We start from the raw sequence: 15,789 nt of genomic DNA, 5'->3' as shown, positions 1-15,789 counted from the left end.
GCTGTCCACTGCATTTTCTTATGGAAACAACATCTGTCCAACATGGAGATGTGTATGTTCTACAAAAACTGCAGAAGGTAAAATTTTAACTGTTTTAACATTTCAGACCAAAATAGTTATTTCAGTCTGCAATAGTAATTCAGATATGTTACATTTAATTGATGACAGTGGGATTTTTCTGAGCAGTTTATCTTCTGCTGTGTGATCCAACAGGCCCTTGTACTGAAGTCATGATTTCTGCAGGTGGGAAATCCCTACCAAATCCCAACACTTCCATATTTATGAATATCAAACATTAAAAGATCATGGTCGTATTCTACCTTTGTCTTCCAACTGATGGATATTATCCATCAACTTCAGGGGAGATCATTCTCCACCTTATCTTAATGAACTTGAGACATGAAATTAACAAAGTTCTAGAGAGAAAAGCTCAGCTGTGTAATCTTTGCAGAAGAGAACTGACTGCCAGAATGTAAATTAGGTTATATTTTGTTACTTTCTCAGTGTCAATACAATACAACACACTGAACTTTGGAGGCTTTGTAGTGTGTTGACATGAATGTAAGAGAAAAAAGACTAACTGAAAATTTGATTGTGGTAAATAGCATGAAAGAAGAACATTAATAATGGCATGAGGACAGTTATTTCATAGGCAGTGATGAGTGGATTGGCACCAGCCTGTGGCTTTTATCTGCCACCAAGTCTGTCTTCTGCAGCTCGTGATGCTGTGTTATACCAGGCACTAAGTTACCCAAATTGCATGATTGCAAAATGGCACAAACACTGCCCCAGCACCTTGAGAATGACATTGCTGGGTTTGTTTGAAAGCCTGGGGCCAGGGGCTCCCCTGATGGTGAAAATAGCAGAGTTTAAGCAGTGGAAGACCTGCCTCCTTCATACTAATGCTGTGGTGCTTTAAAATCCCAGCTGTAGTAGGAAAATGCTCCAGGAAAGTTTCCTGCTCACCCAGTGGGCAACAAAGCTGTGTTTTAATTCCCAGCTTCTCTTAGGAGTGGAAAACATCTCGAGAGAAAGAATTTAGAGTGACAAGAGTAACCTGTGTCACAGATGATAGAAGGTGCTGTTGATATGGCAGCACTAAAGTTTGATGCTTTTAATGGATGTTTGATGTGCTGTATTTATTATTAGCATAGGCAATATGTTGATGCACAGATAGGTTTAGTGTGTTAGTAGAAATGAATGTTTCCCTTCTCTTAGGGTTTCACATCTAAACCTCTTGTTCTTCAAGCATGTTTCCAGTGTGTAATAAAGCATTATAGCACAAGGGTCTTTTTTGCCTTTTTTTTTTTTTTTTAACTTTCATGAGGCCTTTCTCTTGGCAAGTGCCAGAATTTGGTTTTGTACTTGCTGTTTTGTATTTATACATATTTATCTTTTTATTTTGTGTGGAATTGTGATACCATTACAGAAGTCTATTTATTTTTGTACTTTGTTTCACTTTCACCAGTCTCGCTTTTTACTTGGCGCGTTCTGCACAATAAACTCTAAACCTTTATCAAGCTGTGTCTCCGCGTGCTCTTTGCTCGGCCCCCTCAGGCGTTTCCCGCGCTCGGGGCGGGCCGGGGCTGCCGGCGGAAGGCGCGGCCGCGCCGCTGTCATGTGACCGGCGCAAGATGGCCGCGTTCCCCTGGTGAGGCTCAGGGAGCCGCCTGTGCCCCGCGGGGCGGCCGGCGGGCTCGGGGGGCTGCGGGTTCCTCACGGCCGGCTCAGGGCTGCCGTCATGCTCGGCGACCCTCGCGGCCGGGCGGCTAAGGCGGGGGCGGCCACGGCTGTGCCGGAGGGGAAAGTGCGGGGCCTCTCCGCCCGCGGGGCTTGGGGCAGTTCGGCCTGAGGGGAGTGGGAGCCCCCGCGGGTGGCGGGGGCAGCCAGGGCGCTGCCGTGGGAGCTCAGCCCGGCGCTGCAGTCTGAGACACCCGAGGGTACAGATCACATTCAGAGACCCTGGCCTTACACTGAGCCGGGCCGGCGGCACAGCCCTGCTGTGGGACGGAGCGGCAGCTGTGAGCCGGGAGGGGCGCGACGGCCGCTGGCCTCCCGTTATTTCCCCTACAATAAGCAGGAGTTCCCCGAGCCCCGCTGGTTTTCGCCAGGTGTTATCACGGAGCGTGTCCTCCTCCGGGCGGGGTCACCGCGGGCCCGCTGCTCGCCCCGCGGCGCCGGGGGAGCTGGAGGTTCCTGCTGGGTATTTACCGATACCAGCACATCTAGCCTCTGTTATCTTTCACAGGCTCTTTAGGAATACTCAGGTGCAGAGTGGTGGCAATTGCAGTGGTGATCATGTGTGGGAAAGGTTGAAATCCACTGGTAAAAGAGCGGCTGAAGCAGGGATATTGTCATGCAGGATGCACAGAGCATGAAACCTCAGCTTGGCCTGAGTCTTATTTTTATTTCCTCGCAAAAGTTGGCTGCACTGCTGTGGTCAAGAAAGGAATGCTTAATCTCCTTTCACTGGAAAGTAAGCAGTACATAATGCCAGAGCAAACTTGATCTTGTCTTCTGTATTAGCTCTGTTACAAGCTGTCTTATCACTTGAATAGCCACATTGTAAAAAATGTACTTTTAAAAGACTTATTTTCAGGGTTTGCAGCTCTTGTTCACTCCTATGTGTGTATTATTACCGTGTGCACTTGCCCAGTGTGCTTACACTAATTGGAGTGCAGTTGATTTTGGCCTGGGCATGCTGAGAGTGCTCTCAGCAGTTAAAGAAATGTTATAATTGTGTAGCCAGAAAGAGTTTGAAAATTTTCCACCCAAGTGCTGATTAACCCATGATGGAAATGAGCAAGAAGAGTCATTGAACAATCAGACAAGAGCAAAAAGAAAAGAAACTGGAGATCAAGAGAACAAATAAGCATGTGGATTTCACTGGACTCTTTCTCTTGCTCTGCTCTATCTCATTAGATATCAAAAGTTTTTCCTTGGAGTGGCACAACTGTAAATTATCTAATTTGTAATTCATTATTAAGGAAACTTAGACATATTATTGTAGATAAAACACCTGGCCGCTTAGCGCTGCTGAAAATCTTCCAAATGAGTTATGGCTTTGAGTAGGAATGGAATTATTTGGAAGTTTGGATTAATTCTAGTGGCAAAGATGTGTGTTGTGTGGGGGAAGTGCTGTTTGCTTTTGCTAGGAGTCTGATTAAAGAATTTTTGGGGTCTCCCCTGATTTTCCTCATTCATCTGAGGATGTGCTATAAACATTCTCAGAATCTTGAATGAAACAGAAAAGAACAATCAGCAGCTCTGTGTGTTTCAAAGACTAAAAAGAGTACAACTAAATGGCTGAAAGTAAAATATCTCCATTTTATGTTATCTCAGTAGAGAGAAATTTGGATCTTTGTTTGCTTATTTTTCAGTATGTTTTTTTTTTTGTAGATAACCATAGATGTAGGATATGCTTCTCTATTGGTATGTGGTTATTTATATCCAGGTATACTTTCCCTTCACTCTTTATTTTTTAAGGCATGCAAGATCAAGGAACTATGTGTCAGAATCTGAAGTGTGCAAGCTGGAATCTGTACCTTTGGATTTTGGTGATTACCATCCACTGAAACCCATTACAGTGAGTTTGTTTGTGCTTTTGGAAAATGAATCTGAATTCAGACTGATTGTGTTCCCTTTTTACATCTGTTCCTTTAAAACTAAAAGGTTTTGAGGTTAGTGGTGGTACTAACTTGTGAAGTTGCTTTCTGTGTTAGTGGCCTGTTCTAGAGGCATCCAGGTTTATTCTATTTGCCCTTCACAGAAGTTTTCAGTGCTGTTATGTGTCAGAAACAGTCTCCTGACAAATACAGCACCTCCAGCTTGTAGGTTTTCTTGGTTGCATTAAATGCTGAATAATGGATAAATTTAAAATCAAATTGTTGCATTACAAATGGCCTTACATAATTGCTTGATGTAAGGCTTGGTTTTGGGTTAGCTTCCAGTCAGCTGTGTATTTTAAAACATTTATAATTTCTTTGATGTGTAAGAGGCTTTTAGAGATGTACAGAAAAAAAACAGCTTCAAAGAGATGAGTTATCCACTAATGAATGATAAATGGGCAGCAGCTTCTGCTCAGGAAGGTCAGTAGGGAGAGAAGATGTTGGCCTGAGGTATGGATTTGATGTTCCAGGCTTGAGTGTCATAAGAGAAAAGTGAAGATGAAATTAAATAGCAAGAAAGAGTTGGGAGGACAGGGACAAACCTAATAAAATAGAGAGGGGGTACTAGAAAGATATTTGGAGTGGTTCTTACAATTTTGTAGACCTAGAATTGGAAGGAAAAAAAAAGCAGTGGAAATTCTTCTGAAGAGACAGTGCCTCCACATTCAGGGAAAAGGGGGGAAGAAAAAGAATTAAAGAAAAGTGAGGGAAGAGAAAGCCTTTTTGTTTAATGGTTCTGAATTTTTCTTTAGGTTACTGAATCCAAGACAAAGAAGATGAACAGGAAGGGAAGCACTTCTTCTACCTCCTCCTCTTCCTCCAGTTCAGTGATGGACCCGCTGAGCAGCGTGTTGGATGGCACTGATCCCTTGTCACTGTTTGCAGCAGCTGCAGATCCTGTGACTGCTGCTCCTCCCACGGTAACTCTGAGGGCTGTAGCTCAACTAAGTAAAGGAAAACCAAAACCAAACCAAAACCGTAAAGCCAACCCTGGATAAAATGTATTGTCTCACCAGTGAAGAGCTTGATATAGGAAATATATCATATTAATAGAACATTCTTTATTTACCTACTTTTATCTGGTTTATGTTGACATATTTAAATAAAAATTTGTATTTTAAAAAATATTGTAACTTTTGAAAGGATCAGCTAGCACTTGAAACATTAAGCTGACCTTTATCAGCCTTCTCTTCTTTTTCCAGGTCTGTATTAACTTTTGCACTTGTACTCCTGTAACAGGATGGTGCACGAAGGAAACGGGACAAAGATGAGAGCTCAGCTGTGGGAAGTGACTTTGAGCCATGGTCAAGCAAACGTGGTGAAATCCTTGCTAGATACACAACAACAGAGAAGCTTTCTATTGTAAGTGGTGGCTGCCACAGTTGTTTTTATTTGTACTAGACTTTTAGTGGATTTTGGATATTGCTATTTTATAATTCCCTCATGGGTATATACTGGTCCTCTACATTTCAGTTTTAATGTTGTAGAAAACTGAATCATAAGCTCTCACTTTTGAAGATTGTTTTAGAGCTTAGTCCAAGTCTTCTGATATTTAGAAGACATCACTTTGGTTTTTTGTAACCATGCAAATAACTTCTAGTCTTGCATCTACTTCTAAATGATTAGAGGGTTGATTAGCAGTGTAATTACCCTGTGCATGACATGTTTTCTAACAATCTGCTTTTTCTGCTTCCTCACAGAATCTGTACATGGGATCTGAAAAAGGTGAGAACTTTCTTTGCCAGCAACAGAGGTTGCTTGAAGGCAGGGTACAGTGACAGATTTGTGGTCAAGAATAGTTGAAATGTATTTTCCTGCCTCCTCCATTCTGACATCATGGTCCTTGCTTTTTTGTGGATGTCTGGATGTTTAAAATAGTTCTTGGAAGTAAGCCACCTGACCACCTTTATTCCTATGGGCTGATGAATTTGTGATTATTTCACTGCACTGCCTTCCACTGTAGCTTAAAACTTTCTTCCATTTAAACTGAGCAATGATGTTTTGAGGATCATGTTTATCAACTCTTCTGCTAGCTGGAAGGAAAGCAAACAAGTCCTTGGGAACTTGTTCAGTTATTCTCTTTACATGAAAGTGAAGTGATTTCAGCTGTATGCTGGGTGTTTAAAAAAGAACCAAATGTTAAATATTTTATCATGTTTTCTAGCAAAGAGAATCTGGGCTAGGTAATCATAGCATAGTAAATCAGAATTTTTCTATATGAATAAACATGCAGCATTTCAGCATCTGCAAAAATAGAAAACACTTTCTTGCAATGAGAATGGTCAGACACTGAAGTTGGATGCTCAGGCAGAGTGTGATATCTTTATCCTTAGACATTGTTAAATTGACTGGATGCAACTCTGTGCAACTGTTATAACTTCAGAATTGGACCTGCTTTGAGGAGAAGAGTTGGACACAGACCTCCATAGAGCTTTTCTGTCCTTAACTATCCTATGGTTCTATCTGGTGATTCTTTTCTTATTGGTAAAACTTGCAGAAAAATCCACTCATATTCAATTCTGCTTATTCATTGCCCTTGTTCAAAGTGAATGCACTGTAGGTGTGTTTAGATGTGTGTCTTCAGGAATAGTCACTAAAGGAATCTGTCACCTGTCTTCTCTCACAGAAGCTGAGTGGTCCATGTCAGGCTCCTTCAGGTTTGTTTCTCTTCAGAAGTCCCAGTGTTTAAATTATAAAGAAACTTAAATCTGTAATTCTTTGCAGGAAAAGCCACCACTACTGGGTCAGCAGTTTCTGAAAAAGTGAGGACAAGGTTAGAAGAGCTGGATGATCTGGAAGAGGTGAGAAAGTTTTCTGATGAAATTACAGCATCATTATAACAGTGAAAGGAATTTGTGAAATAAAAATCTTTTGTGAAACCTTTTAAAAAGGTCCTGATTCTGCAAGTGCAGTATGTAGATGATTATGTGCTTTCTGTGGGAATTCTCTGCTGATTTTAATCCTTACTGTTACAGGATTTGGGCAGAGTCATATTTTTGTATCACTAGAAATTGTGATTTGAAAATTTACCTGATCTGTTGCTGTTGATTTACCTTCTTACTGCTGTAAAACTTTGTGGAGCCCCCCATAGTCTTAACATCTGATAATTCTGGTGTCCCCTGTTGCAGAAGCTGCAAATGTCTACCTGAGTTTAGTTTAAGTTACAATTATGAGCTTGATAGAAATACTGAGTACTGAAGTTATTTCTCAAGCTGCAGTGTTTTACTGTGCAAAAGTGAGATGTTTCATAACCTACTTTCCTAAGACCTGAAGGGAAACTGTAATAAATTTTGTAGGATTCTCTTCCACAACATGGTGATTTGAGTCTATAATAACAGCACTCTCCTTCCTTCCCTCCTGCTCTTATTAAGAGGGTTTGTGTTTTCTTGCCAGGGATCACAGAAAGAGCTGTTGAATTTGACTCAGCAGGATTACATGAACAGAATTGAAGAACTGAACCAGTCTTTAAAGGATGCATGGTCCTCTGATCAGAAAGTAAAAGCTCTGAAAATAGTCATCCAGGTCAGTTTGATGTTTTTGTTCTATGCAGAACCAGTGAGTTGGGTGATATAACTTGTCCAGTTTCCTTCTTGGGAAAAGAAGGCTTTCTATTTTTCTATTATTTCTATTATTTTCTTTTGTTCTTCTCTGAAGTATATTTCTTCCAGAGTTTTATAACTTCTGACAGTAGTTGGATTTTCAGCTTTGTTGTTACAGATTGGTTTTGACTAGGTTATGTGGGTGGGAATTCTCAATGAGTCACCAAATGACAGATGTGGAAATGTTACCTGCTTAAGGGTAGTTAGAACAAGTACCATGATCAGCTCTTTATAGGACATGTCATTTCCTTTCCTGCCCTCTTCCCCTTCAACCCCTTGCCCCCTACAAATAATACCAGAATGGCTTTTTGAACATCAGCATTTTACCCATCCAAACTTAGTAGGGCAATTAAATAAAGGGATTTAGGACCTTAGCAAGCTACCAAAAACAGCTCCAGATTTTTTAAATTGTGTGTATGAGGTTTGTTTTTGTTTGTTTGTTTGAGAAATTGTCCATGGTCTTCCTTTGGGTCATTTGGGGTGATGTGCTTTGAGGAGGGCATGGGGAAATAGGACAGTTGAATGCTCTTTTGTTTGGCTTGGCCTTTAAAAAAGGCCAGAGGCACAGTGCAGCAGAGGACAGATGAGATAATGACATCCTTAAAAGCTGTAAAACTGATGTAATGCTCATAGTCATCCAGTGGGGTTATATAAAGTCAGGAGTTTTTTGGCCATTCTGGATACTCTTGTGAAAACTGCTGAAGTAATTTCAGCTTAAATTGTGGTAAAGACAAAAAAGGAAATGAAACATTAATGAAGTGAGATCAAACAATTATATGTGACCTAGGGTGACTAATGTACTATTGTAATACTATGAAATCAGCACTATTGTTGTTATTTTAAAAAAATCTATATATAGGATTATGAAGTGTGTCTGTGGTCTTTGGATGAGAAGAAAAGCAGCAGGGATGTACTGTACTTACAGTGCTTTGTGTGAAATAGTGAAATATATCTATATATATAATGTGTGTGATAATGCAGTGATAATCTATGCATTGATACTTTCATGTGTTCTTTTGCAACTGGTTCACAAACAATTTTGAAATAATACAGTTTCTAACATGGGATCCAGTGCTTCCTTTTAGGAGAGTGGTACCAAAGCTGAATGTGTTTATCTCTGCTGAAGTGTTCCTCACTTTGCACTTAATGCTGCAGATGCTCATCACTGATTGAAAGACTGCCTAAGAATGAAATAGGTACTTGTGTAATTAATGAATTGAAAATTTTCATGAAGGATAATAATTCTGTAGTTACAAAGCAGGATAGGGTAGAACCCTCAGTGAACTCTACTTGTTGTGCTTCTTCCTGCAGAGTGCTGTATCCTCTGAGAGCTGAGCAGTTCTCTTGGCATCAGGCTGTAGTTTTATCCGTAGTCTGTCATTATTATTACACACTGGTTAGTATGCAGTAGGAGGAGTGAATTTGGCTTCTGGTTAGGAAAATTTCTTCACCAGAAGGGTTCTCAATCACCAGACCAGTCTGCCCAGGGCAGTGGTGGCATCACCATCCTTGGAGATATGTAAAGGATGTGTAGATATGGCACTTGGGGATGCTTTTTATTGGTGATCTTGGCAGTGATGGTTTAAAGGTTGGACTCAACAGTCTTGAAGGTCTTTTCTAACCTAAGCAATTCTATGATTCTGTGATTCTTCCAGTGGCTTTTTGCAAGATACTTTACTTGTCAAGATGGAGTATGCTAAGCTACTTAGAGAAAGCTGCACTAAGTTGATTATGTGTGTGAGCTCTAAGTGGGGAATCAGGTGTTGGTGCTGTGTGTAGGTCCTAAAGAGCCACTGAGGTACCTTTCTGTGTAGGTGACTGACCACACAGAAGGTTGTAGGATGTAAATGCTCTCACCTGTCTGATGAATAAAGCAAAAACACCAAGTGTGCCCCTTGTTTAAGCATCTTCAAATGTTATTATTTCCTTCTTTAAACAGAGCAGTCTTGTGAGGGATTGGATTGCTTCCTGGATTTTTGAAATGTAACAAAAGTTTAAACTTTGTTTATTCCACTGGGATTGAAGAACTGTGTCCTGGTGCAGGACAGAGAAAGGATGGAGCTCATAGAAAATACTGTCAGTCTTAGAGACCAGAGAAGACTCAGGGCCAGAGGCCACATTTGGCTTAAGCAAGGAAGAATTGGATTTCTCTCCCCAGTCAGCATTCACCTGCTTTCCTTTGGTAGAAGCTGTTTTTTTTTGTGAGTAACCTTCTGCCAAAGTTTTTGACTCCAGTTTGATCTTGGAAAAAAATTAAATGGCTTCATAATTCATATTGGCCCTTTCCACCTGTGGATATTTATCCAGCTTTTCTGGAGTAAAACCACAAACTTGTGGTGGCCTCTAAAAATGTTTCTTTGTTTTTTTCTCCTTCTAGTGTTCTAAGCTTCTTTCAGACACAACAGTAATCCAGTTTTATCCAAGCAAATTTGTTCTAATTACAGATATCCTTGATACTTTTGGTAAGTATCTACTGTGCCAGTCTTACTACACAAATGTTAATTAGATTATTTTTTTGTAATGTTAGAAAGCATCAAAGTTATCCAAAAAGGCCTGAAATGACTTCTAGTTTTAACATGGAATGTTTCCAACATAAACATTTGGACACTGGTGGTAAACACGATATATAATTGTAAAAGATCTCCTAAGAGCAAAGTCCTTAAGAAAAAAATATTTCATTTTGTGGTTCTGTGCTTTATGTATTAGTGACTATCTAGAACAAAATGTTAGGAAAAAACATGATCTCTGCATTTTGAAATTAAAAACATGCTGTCATTATAAAAATATTTTGGATTTTAGCATCATTTTGACTCAATATTTCATTATTTTTGTAATTTGATGAACAGAAGTCAAAGTTTTCTTTGGCTGTATAGGGACTATGAGAATATTGTTATTGATTTTTTTAATATATTTTTAAACTTGTAAGTGAAATTGTCATTCACTTCATGTAACTCTCTTATTTTTCTGCCATGTTTTGGAAAACATTCACAATGGTATTGAAAGTTGAAGGGTATTTTGGTGCCAGCAGGATATGCTACGACAGAGATCCAATTGTTTTTTCAGCTCCTTCTTCCTCTTTCTGCTCCTTCCTACTGCTGGAGGCTGCTAGAGATAACACAATATCCAAAGTCAGCAAAGTCAGGACAGCAGCTGTCCTTTCCTGGCCTGGGAGAAATCTGACCTGTGTGTTACCTCTGCACTTCAGGGAGCCAGAAAATGTTATTATAGTGTGAGAGGTGCTAAATCACACTGAACATTTCAGCCTCACTAGAGGGCAGCAAAATGTCTCTGCTCTAGGGAGTTTTTTCCATCTAATTTCATTGTATGTTGTGAAGGGAACCTTTGTGCCAGCATTTTGCATTTTACATTTTGTTAATTTGTTTTGATTTTTTTTTTAATTTTTTTTTTTTTTTACCAGGCAAACTGGTTTATGAAAGAATTCTGTCGATGTGCGTGGATAACCGAGTCTCTCTGCCAGGTAACTTTGTTTGTCTCTCTGCCAGGTAACTTTGTTTGTCTCTCTGCCAGGTAACTTTGTGTTTGTTTCCACTGGGCTCCAGAAAAAAAAAAAGTCCAACCTTGAGGAAGGTTAAATAGAGAAATAAAGACAAGGTTTCTGTCCATATTCAGTATTTCCTGCTTCTTGCAATAGTATTATTTAAAATTTATATTAGCCTTTTAAAATAAACTATTTGAGTGCTTAAATCTGTCTTGCATGTTCTCTAGTCATTGTAGATTTGTATACATGTTTGTTACAGATTGTCTGTGTTTTCTTTTTTTTTACAATTTCTGATTTTGGAAGAGCAGGGGCAGAGGTTGGATTTGTCAGTAGCAGCTCTGAGATGAGCTCCAAGAGCCTGAATTCAGGTTCTGAAATGTTATTTACTACAAGATTGTATCTTTTTCTTGTTATGTTCTCAGCTCTGACTGCTGCTTAAGAGCTGAGAAGCAAATGTATTGCCTAGTTTTATTATTGTGCACTTAATTTTCTGATGAATGGAAAGGGAATACAGTTTTAAACCTAACATGAAAAATAACTTGTTTCCAGGAAGAATGTAACTATTTCTGGGTTGGTTTTTTTCCCAGATAACTTTTCTCCAGAGAGTGTTAACGATACAGCTAAAGAAACTTGCTTAAACTGGTTTTTCAAGATTGCTTCAATCAGAGAACTCATTCCCAGATTGTATCCTTGTCAAATGAGACCCTCACAGTGTGTCTGCAGGTTTTTTGTAGATTTTTCCAAAAGTGAATGTGTTTGTTTCAATAAAACCCACAGGATCTCATGTTTATATTGGCTTTGTTTTGTTTGTTTCAGGCTGTATGTTTTGAATGTTCTTTTGAGTCATGTTTCATAGTAAACTGAATGCTTAATCATTGGCTCTGAGTAGTTTGGCAGTGACAGAGATGATGTGTGAAAAATTTTGAAACAAAACCTTGTAGATAAATTGTAAAAATCAGCCAAGTGTAGTGACATGAATTACAGAAGCCCTTAAAATAGTTTGGTCAATATCCATTTGGTGTATGTTTGCTTATGGTTTTTCAGTGGTGTGAATCTTAGTTTTATTCCTTAACTTGATTTCCCTGTAGTTATGTGGAAGCAGCAATACTGAAGTGCAATAAGTTCCTCTCCAAAACGTAAGAATAGTGTTAAGTATGGGAAGGAAGGGAATGGGTAGATTTAGGAACTAATTAAATGAATTAAGCATGAGAGGGGTGTGATTATTGGTGGGTAAGGTCTTAGTAGAACTGAGGAGAAGCACTACAGAGAGGTTTTGGAATTTTTAATGAGAATACCATAAAAAATTAAAGGTGAACTGTGCTATACTTTGAAATACAACAGTGCTCTCAGTTTTCAAACCTATGTACAAATGTGACATTAGGTGTCCAAATCCCAGTGCAAATTGAAAAGCTGTGGCTTCTGGGGGTGGAGGGGAAGGAAGATTGTTGACATGAGGAGTGTGGGGAAAAAGGATAGAAAACTGAAAGGAAAATCTTGATATCATACTGGGAGAGACAGAGTAGGAGAAATAATTTAGGAGCAATGAACCACTGTCTGTTGAAAACTTAGGTATAAGTTTAATGTTTTGCCAAACAGTGCCAGCTGCTGAGCAGAAAATGTTCCTTCCTTCCCTTGTAGTTGTCCTTCAGTTATATTTTGAAATGAGTGTTGGAAGCCAAATTGCTGCTATAGTGACAACTTTATTATCCCTAAAAAGCAATTCTTTACTGGAATTAGTGGGCCTCATATCCAGGCACTAGTACAGCTCTGTCAAAAAGGACCTGTGGGAAAATGAGACATGGAAGGAGTTCTGCCAGTTCTGCTTTAAGCATCTGCTTTCCTTACTCTGAGTTACACTGAGTTTTTTCCATAGCTCTGCTATTCTTGCAGCTGGAGGAGGAGGAGTTCTTTAGTTTTATTTGTCTTGTTGTGAATAGCAAATACTGCAATTTGACTATAGCACATGTATTACTGTACACAGAAATTTTACTTATGAAATAAGTTTTTCTGCTACTATCCTTTTTCTTTGATAGACATTTCTATAACTCATGCTCAGTTTTTAGTCTACAAGGCAGCTACTGAAGTTACCTGTAAGTGATGTAAGTCCGTTATTGCCTGTTGAAGCTCATTTTCATTTCTGATGAAAACAGGGGCATTTCGGAGTGTCTGCCACGGTTAACAGCTATGATTAGAGGAATTGGAGACCCACTGGTTGCAGTCTATGCCAGAGCATACCTGTGCAGGGTAGGCTCTCATTTTCCTCCTCTGATCTCTACCAAGGAGTTCCTGCAGCCAGTGCTGCCACTGCTTCAAGGAACTGCCACTTTTATCTCAAGCAGTCAGCAGCCTGTCTCTTCCTTTCAACAAACAAACAAAAATTTATTTCTCTCCTGTTTTACAGATGGGAATCTCTCTTTAAGTGTTTGTAATAAGTAAGAATAATTTTCTGTGCTGCTGCAGGCTGCTGCAGTGCATTGAAGTAGACACTGATTTCCTCAGTGCTTACAGACACTTGGAGCTGATGTTAGGATGGTGTTTAAGAACAGCCTTGGGGTGATTGTTAGTGGACATGATGATAATAGTAAGCTAGGAAATAATCAGTCATAAGCATGTGATTCAATGCTGTTTGTTGATTTGGGTGTATTCCTTCAGCAAATGCATTTTTGTCTCACTCTGAAGGAGAATTGATAGATGCCAATAAAATCTTTTTCTTTTAATACAGATTGGGATGGAAGTGGCACCACAACTCAAAGAAAGCCTGAATAAAAACTTTTTTGACTTTCTCCTAACATTTAAACAAGTAAGCAAATAAGTGTTTTATTTGCAAAATCAGATAAATACACTCCTTAATCAAACTGTCACATACTTCAGAAAAATCTCAGAAGTTCTCAAGTTTAGATTAAGGGGTGTTCCTGTATCCAGATGTAGTATGGGAAATTTTACATACATTCTGGTAAGTTGAAGCTGCTCTATTCAGCATGTTTCCAGACTTGAATAATATATGTTAGGAGCTTGATATTTTTTTCTCCCAGCTTGCAGTGAATGCTTCAGAATATCTGTACCTTTGTGCTATCATCTGTTTCATTTGCATTCATATACAAACTTTAACCAGTTTATCATATCTCCCATTAAATACCTTTTCACAGCAACATATTTTTGTCTCTTATTTCAACAGATCCATGGGGATACAGTTCAGAACCAGCTGGTGGTGCAATGTGTGGAGATCCCTTTGTATCTGACCCTGTATTCTCCTGCTATAGACTGGATTTTACAGTGTATTGCATACCATGCTCCAGATGTAAGTGAATGTGCTAATGCTCAATACTAAAGTTGTGGTGAAGAGTTAATTTTGCCTACTAAAAAACAACCCCTCAGTCAGTTTTTACATGGGTGTGAAGGCAAGTAAAAAGAGCCTGCATAGGCCTGTCTGGTGCTCTCTGCTGTACAGGAACAATGTTGGCTTCCACAAAGCTCAGGTGTGACCACTTCAAGTTCAGAGGCAGTATTCCTGCTTGTTTGTTTCCTGCTGTTCTTTAGCTAGTTTAATCTTTATTTGCTGAATTATCCTTGTCTTCTGTCATACAGCTATACCAATGATTTGACTAAACTGTAGCTTAACACAGTGAACAGGCTGTTTCAATCTCTGTCAGTCTGGCAGAGTTTTCACCTCTCCTGCCAGAGGTAACTGACCTGGCTGGCAAATAGTGATTACCTGGAGTAATGGCATGGGTGAAGGATTGCAGATTTGACTTCCATAAAATGGTGGTTTTGATTGAAATGCCACTATATGTGTTCCAGAAGATGTGTTTTATGTTTAGCTACACCATTGTTTTTTGTGCTGTAAATACAGGGTAAAACAGGACTATTGGCAAGATAATTAAAACAGCTTTTAGTAGATTTCAGTACAGTAAATAAAGCTGAATATATTTGCAAAGTCTCTATTCACTAATTTTAATAAATAATTGTTCCAGGTTCTGCTTACTGAGATGATGGAGAGATGCAAAAAGTTGGGGAACAAGTAAGTGTGGCAGAGTGTAGAAGGCAGGAGTCTGTAATGAGTATCCCCGAGTCCCTGCAATAATGTTCTCTTCCTCTTTTGGAAACAGTTTGGATGCATAGTGCAGCTTTCATTCTCCTAGTAGCTTATTAAATCATGATTATGAACATCTGTTTTCCAGAGATGAATTCTGAAATATGGTAGATTACTTGTCAAGCTAAAGTTAATTAGTTTAACTTGGTTGCTGTATTCTGGCTCCTCAGCCAAAGTCTGGGACATTAATGTGTTCTCCCTTAGCCATGTCTCTCATGCCTGGTTTTGTTGCACTTTTCTGGGTTTTCCTCCCCTTCTTTCTCCTGTCTTCCATTGTCTACAGTCAGGCCATTCATGCATTCAGCAAGGGAAGTTGTAAAGCTGCTGGCAACCTTTGGAAGGTGGCAATACTTAGAGATTTGCTTTTTTCAACATTAAAAATTGGTATCTCAATTATCTGCTAGAAGTCTTTGTGCAGGGTAGTTGTGCTCAGGAAGATGGTCTGGTCTGAAAGTTGGATGTACTGACTGGGTTTTGTGAATGCAGTCTGGCCTGCTGATGGGCTCCTCTCTGTGCATTTCATTGGCTAGCTTGGCTGAGTTCTGTGAGTTTTCTCCTATTTTTTTCCTTATGTGCTTTGCACAGTCCAGTTCTGCAGCAGCTGAGGAACTAAATGATGTTAATCACTTAGCTGAGGAATGCCAGCATTCTGTGACTGAGCATGGGAGTGCAGGGAAAGCATGATTTAAAAAATGGGCTGTGGAAGTGGTATTGTATCAGAGGGGATAGACTAGACAAAAATAATTCACATTCTCTGATGGACAAATTGTTTTGGATAGGTATTGATTTGTTCTGTGGAACTTTGCAAATCAACTTTCAGCATTTTTCACTGTAAAGATGGGCTCCTCCTCTTTGTTCCTGTTTGCTCTTTGAAGGAAGGACAAAATGTTGATTATAATGAGGGTTTTTTTTGGAAAGAAATGTTTTTGGGAC

At 39.4% G+C, this 15,789-nt stretch overlaps 1 protein-coding gene across 1 annotated transcript in view; it reads left to right on the top strand.

The window, feature by feature from the left end:
• The first annotated feature begins 1,623 nt into the window (after positions 1 to 1,623).
• Positions 1,624 to 15,789, top strand: part of VPS35L (VPS35 endosomal protein sorting factor like) — a 43,488-nt gene continuing 29,322 nt past the window's right edge. Inside the window, exons 1-15 of the mRNA XM_036392723.2 lie at positions 1,624 to 1,651; positions 3,487 to 3,586; positions 4,421 to 4,588; positions 4,908 to 5,030; positions 5,369 to 5,393; positions 6,393 to 6,469; positions 7,062 to 7,190; positions 9,645 to 9,729; positions 10,686 to 10,745; positions 11,354 to 11,450; positions 11,855 to 11,902; positions 12,917 to 13,010; positions 13,489 to 13,566; positions 13,942 to 14,064; positions 14,738 to 14,784. Coding sequence (XP_036248616.1) covers positions 1,635 to 1,651; positions 3,487 to 3,586; positions 4,421 to 4,588; positions 4,908 to 5,030; positions 5,369 to 5,393; positions 6,393 to 6,469; positions 7,062 to 7,190; positions 9,645 to 9,729; positions 10,686 to 10,745; positions 11,354 to 11,450; positions 11,855 to 11,902; positions 12,917 to 13,010; positions 13,489 to 13,566; positions 13,942 to 14,064; positions 14,738 to 14,784 — 1,271 coding nt within the window. The 5' untranslated portion in view covers positions 1,624 to 1,634. The remainder of the gene's footprint in view (positions 1,652 to 3,486; positions 3,587 to 4,420; positions 4,589 to 4,907; positions 5,031 to 5,368; positions 5,394 to 6,392; positions 6,470 to 7,061; positions 7,191 to 9,644; positions 9,730 to 10,685; positions 10,746 to 11,353; positions 11,451 to 11,854; positions 11,903 to 12,916; positions 13,011 to 13,488; positions 13,567 to 13,941; positions 14,065 to 14,737; positions 14,785 to 15,789) is intronic.

The sequence above is a fragment of the Molothrus ater genome, chromosome 16 (assembly GCF_012460135.2).
Source record: "Molothrus ater isolate BHLD 08-10-18 breed brown headed cowbird chromosome 16, BPBGC_Mater_1.1, whole genome shotgun sequence".
In the NCBI taxonomy this organism is placed as follows: Eukaryota; Metazoa; Chordata; class Aves; order Passeriformes; family Icteridae; genus Molothrus; species Molothrus ater.
This window is presented reverse-complemented; position numbering and strand designations above follow the sequence as displayed.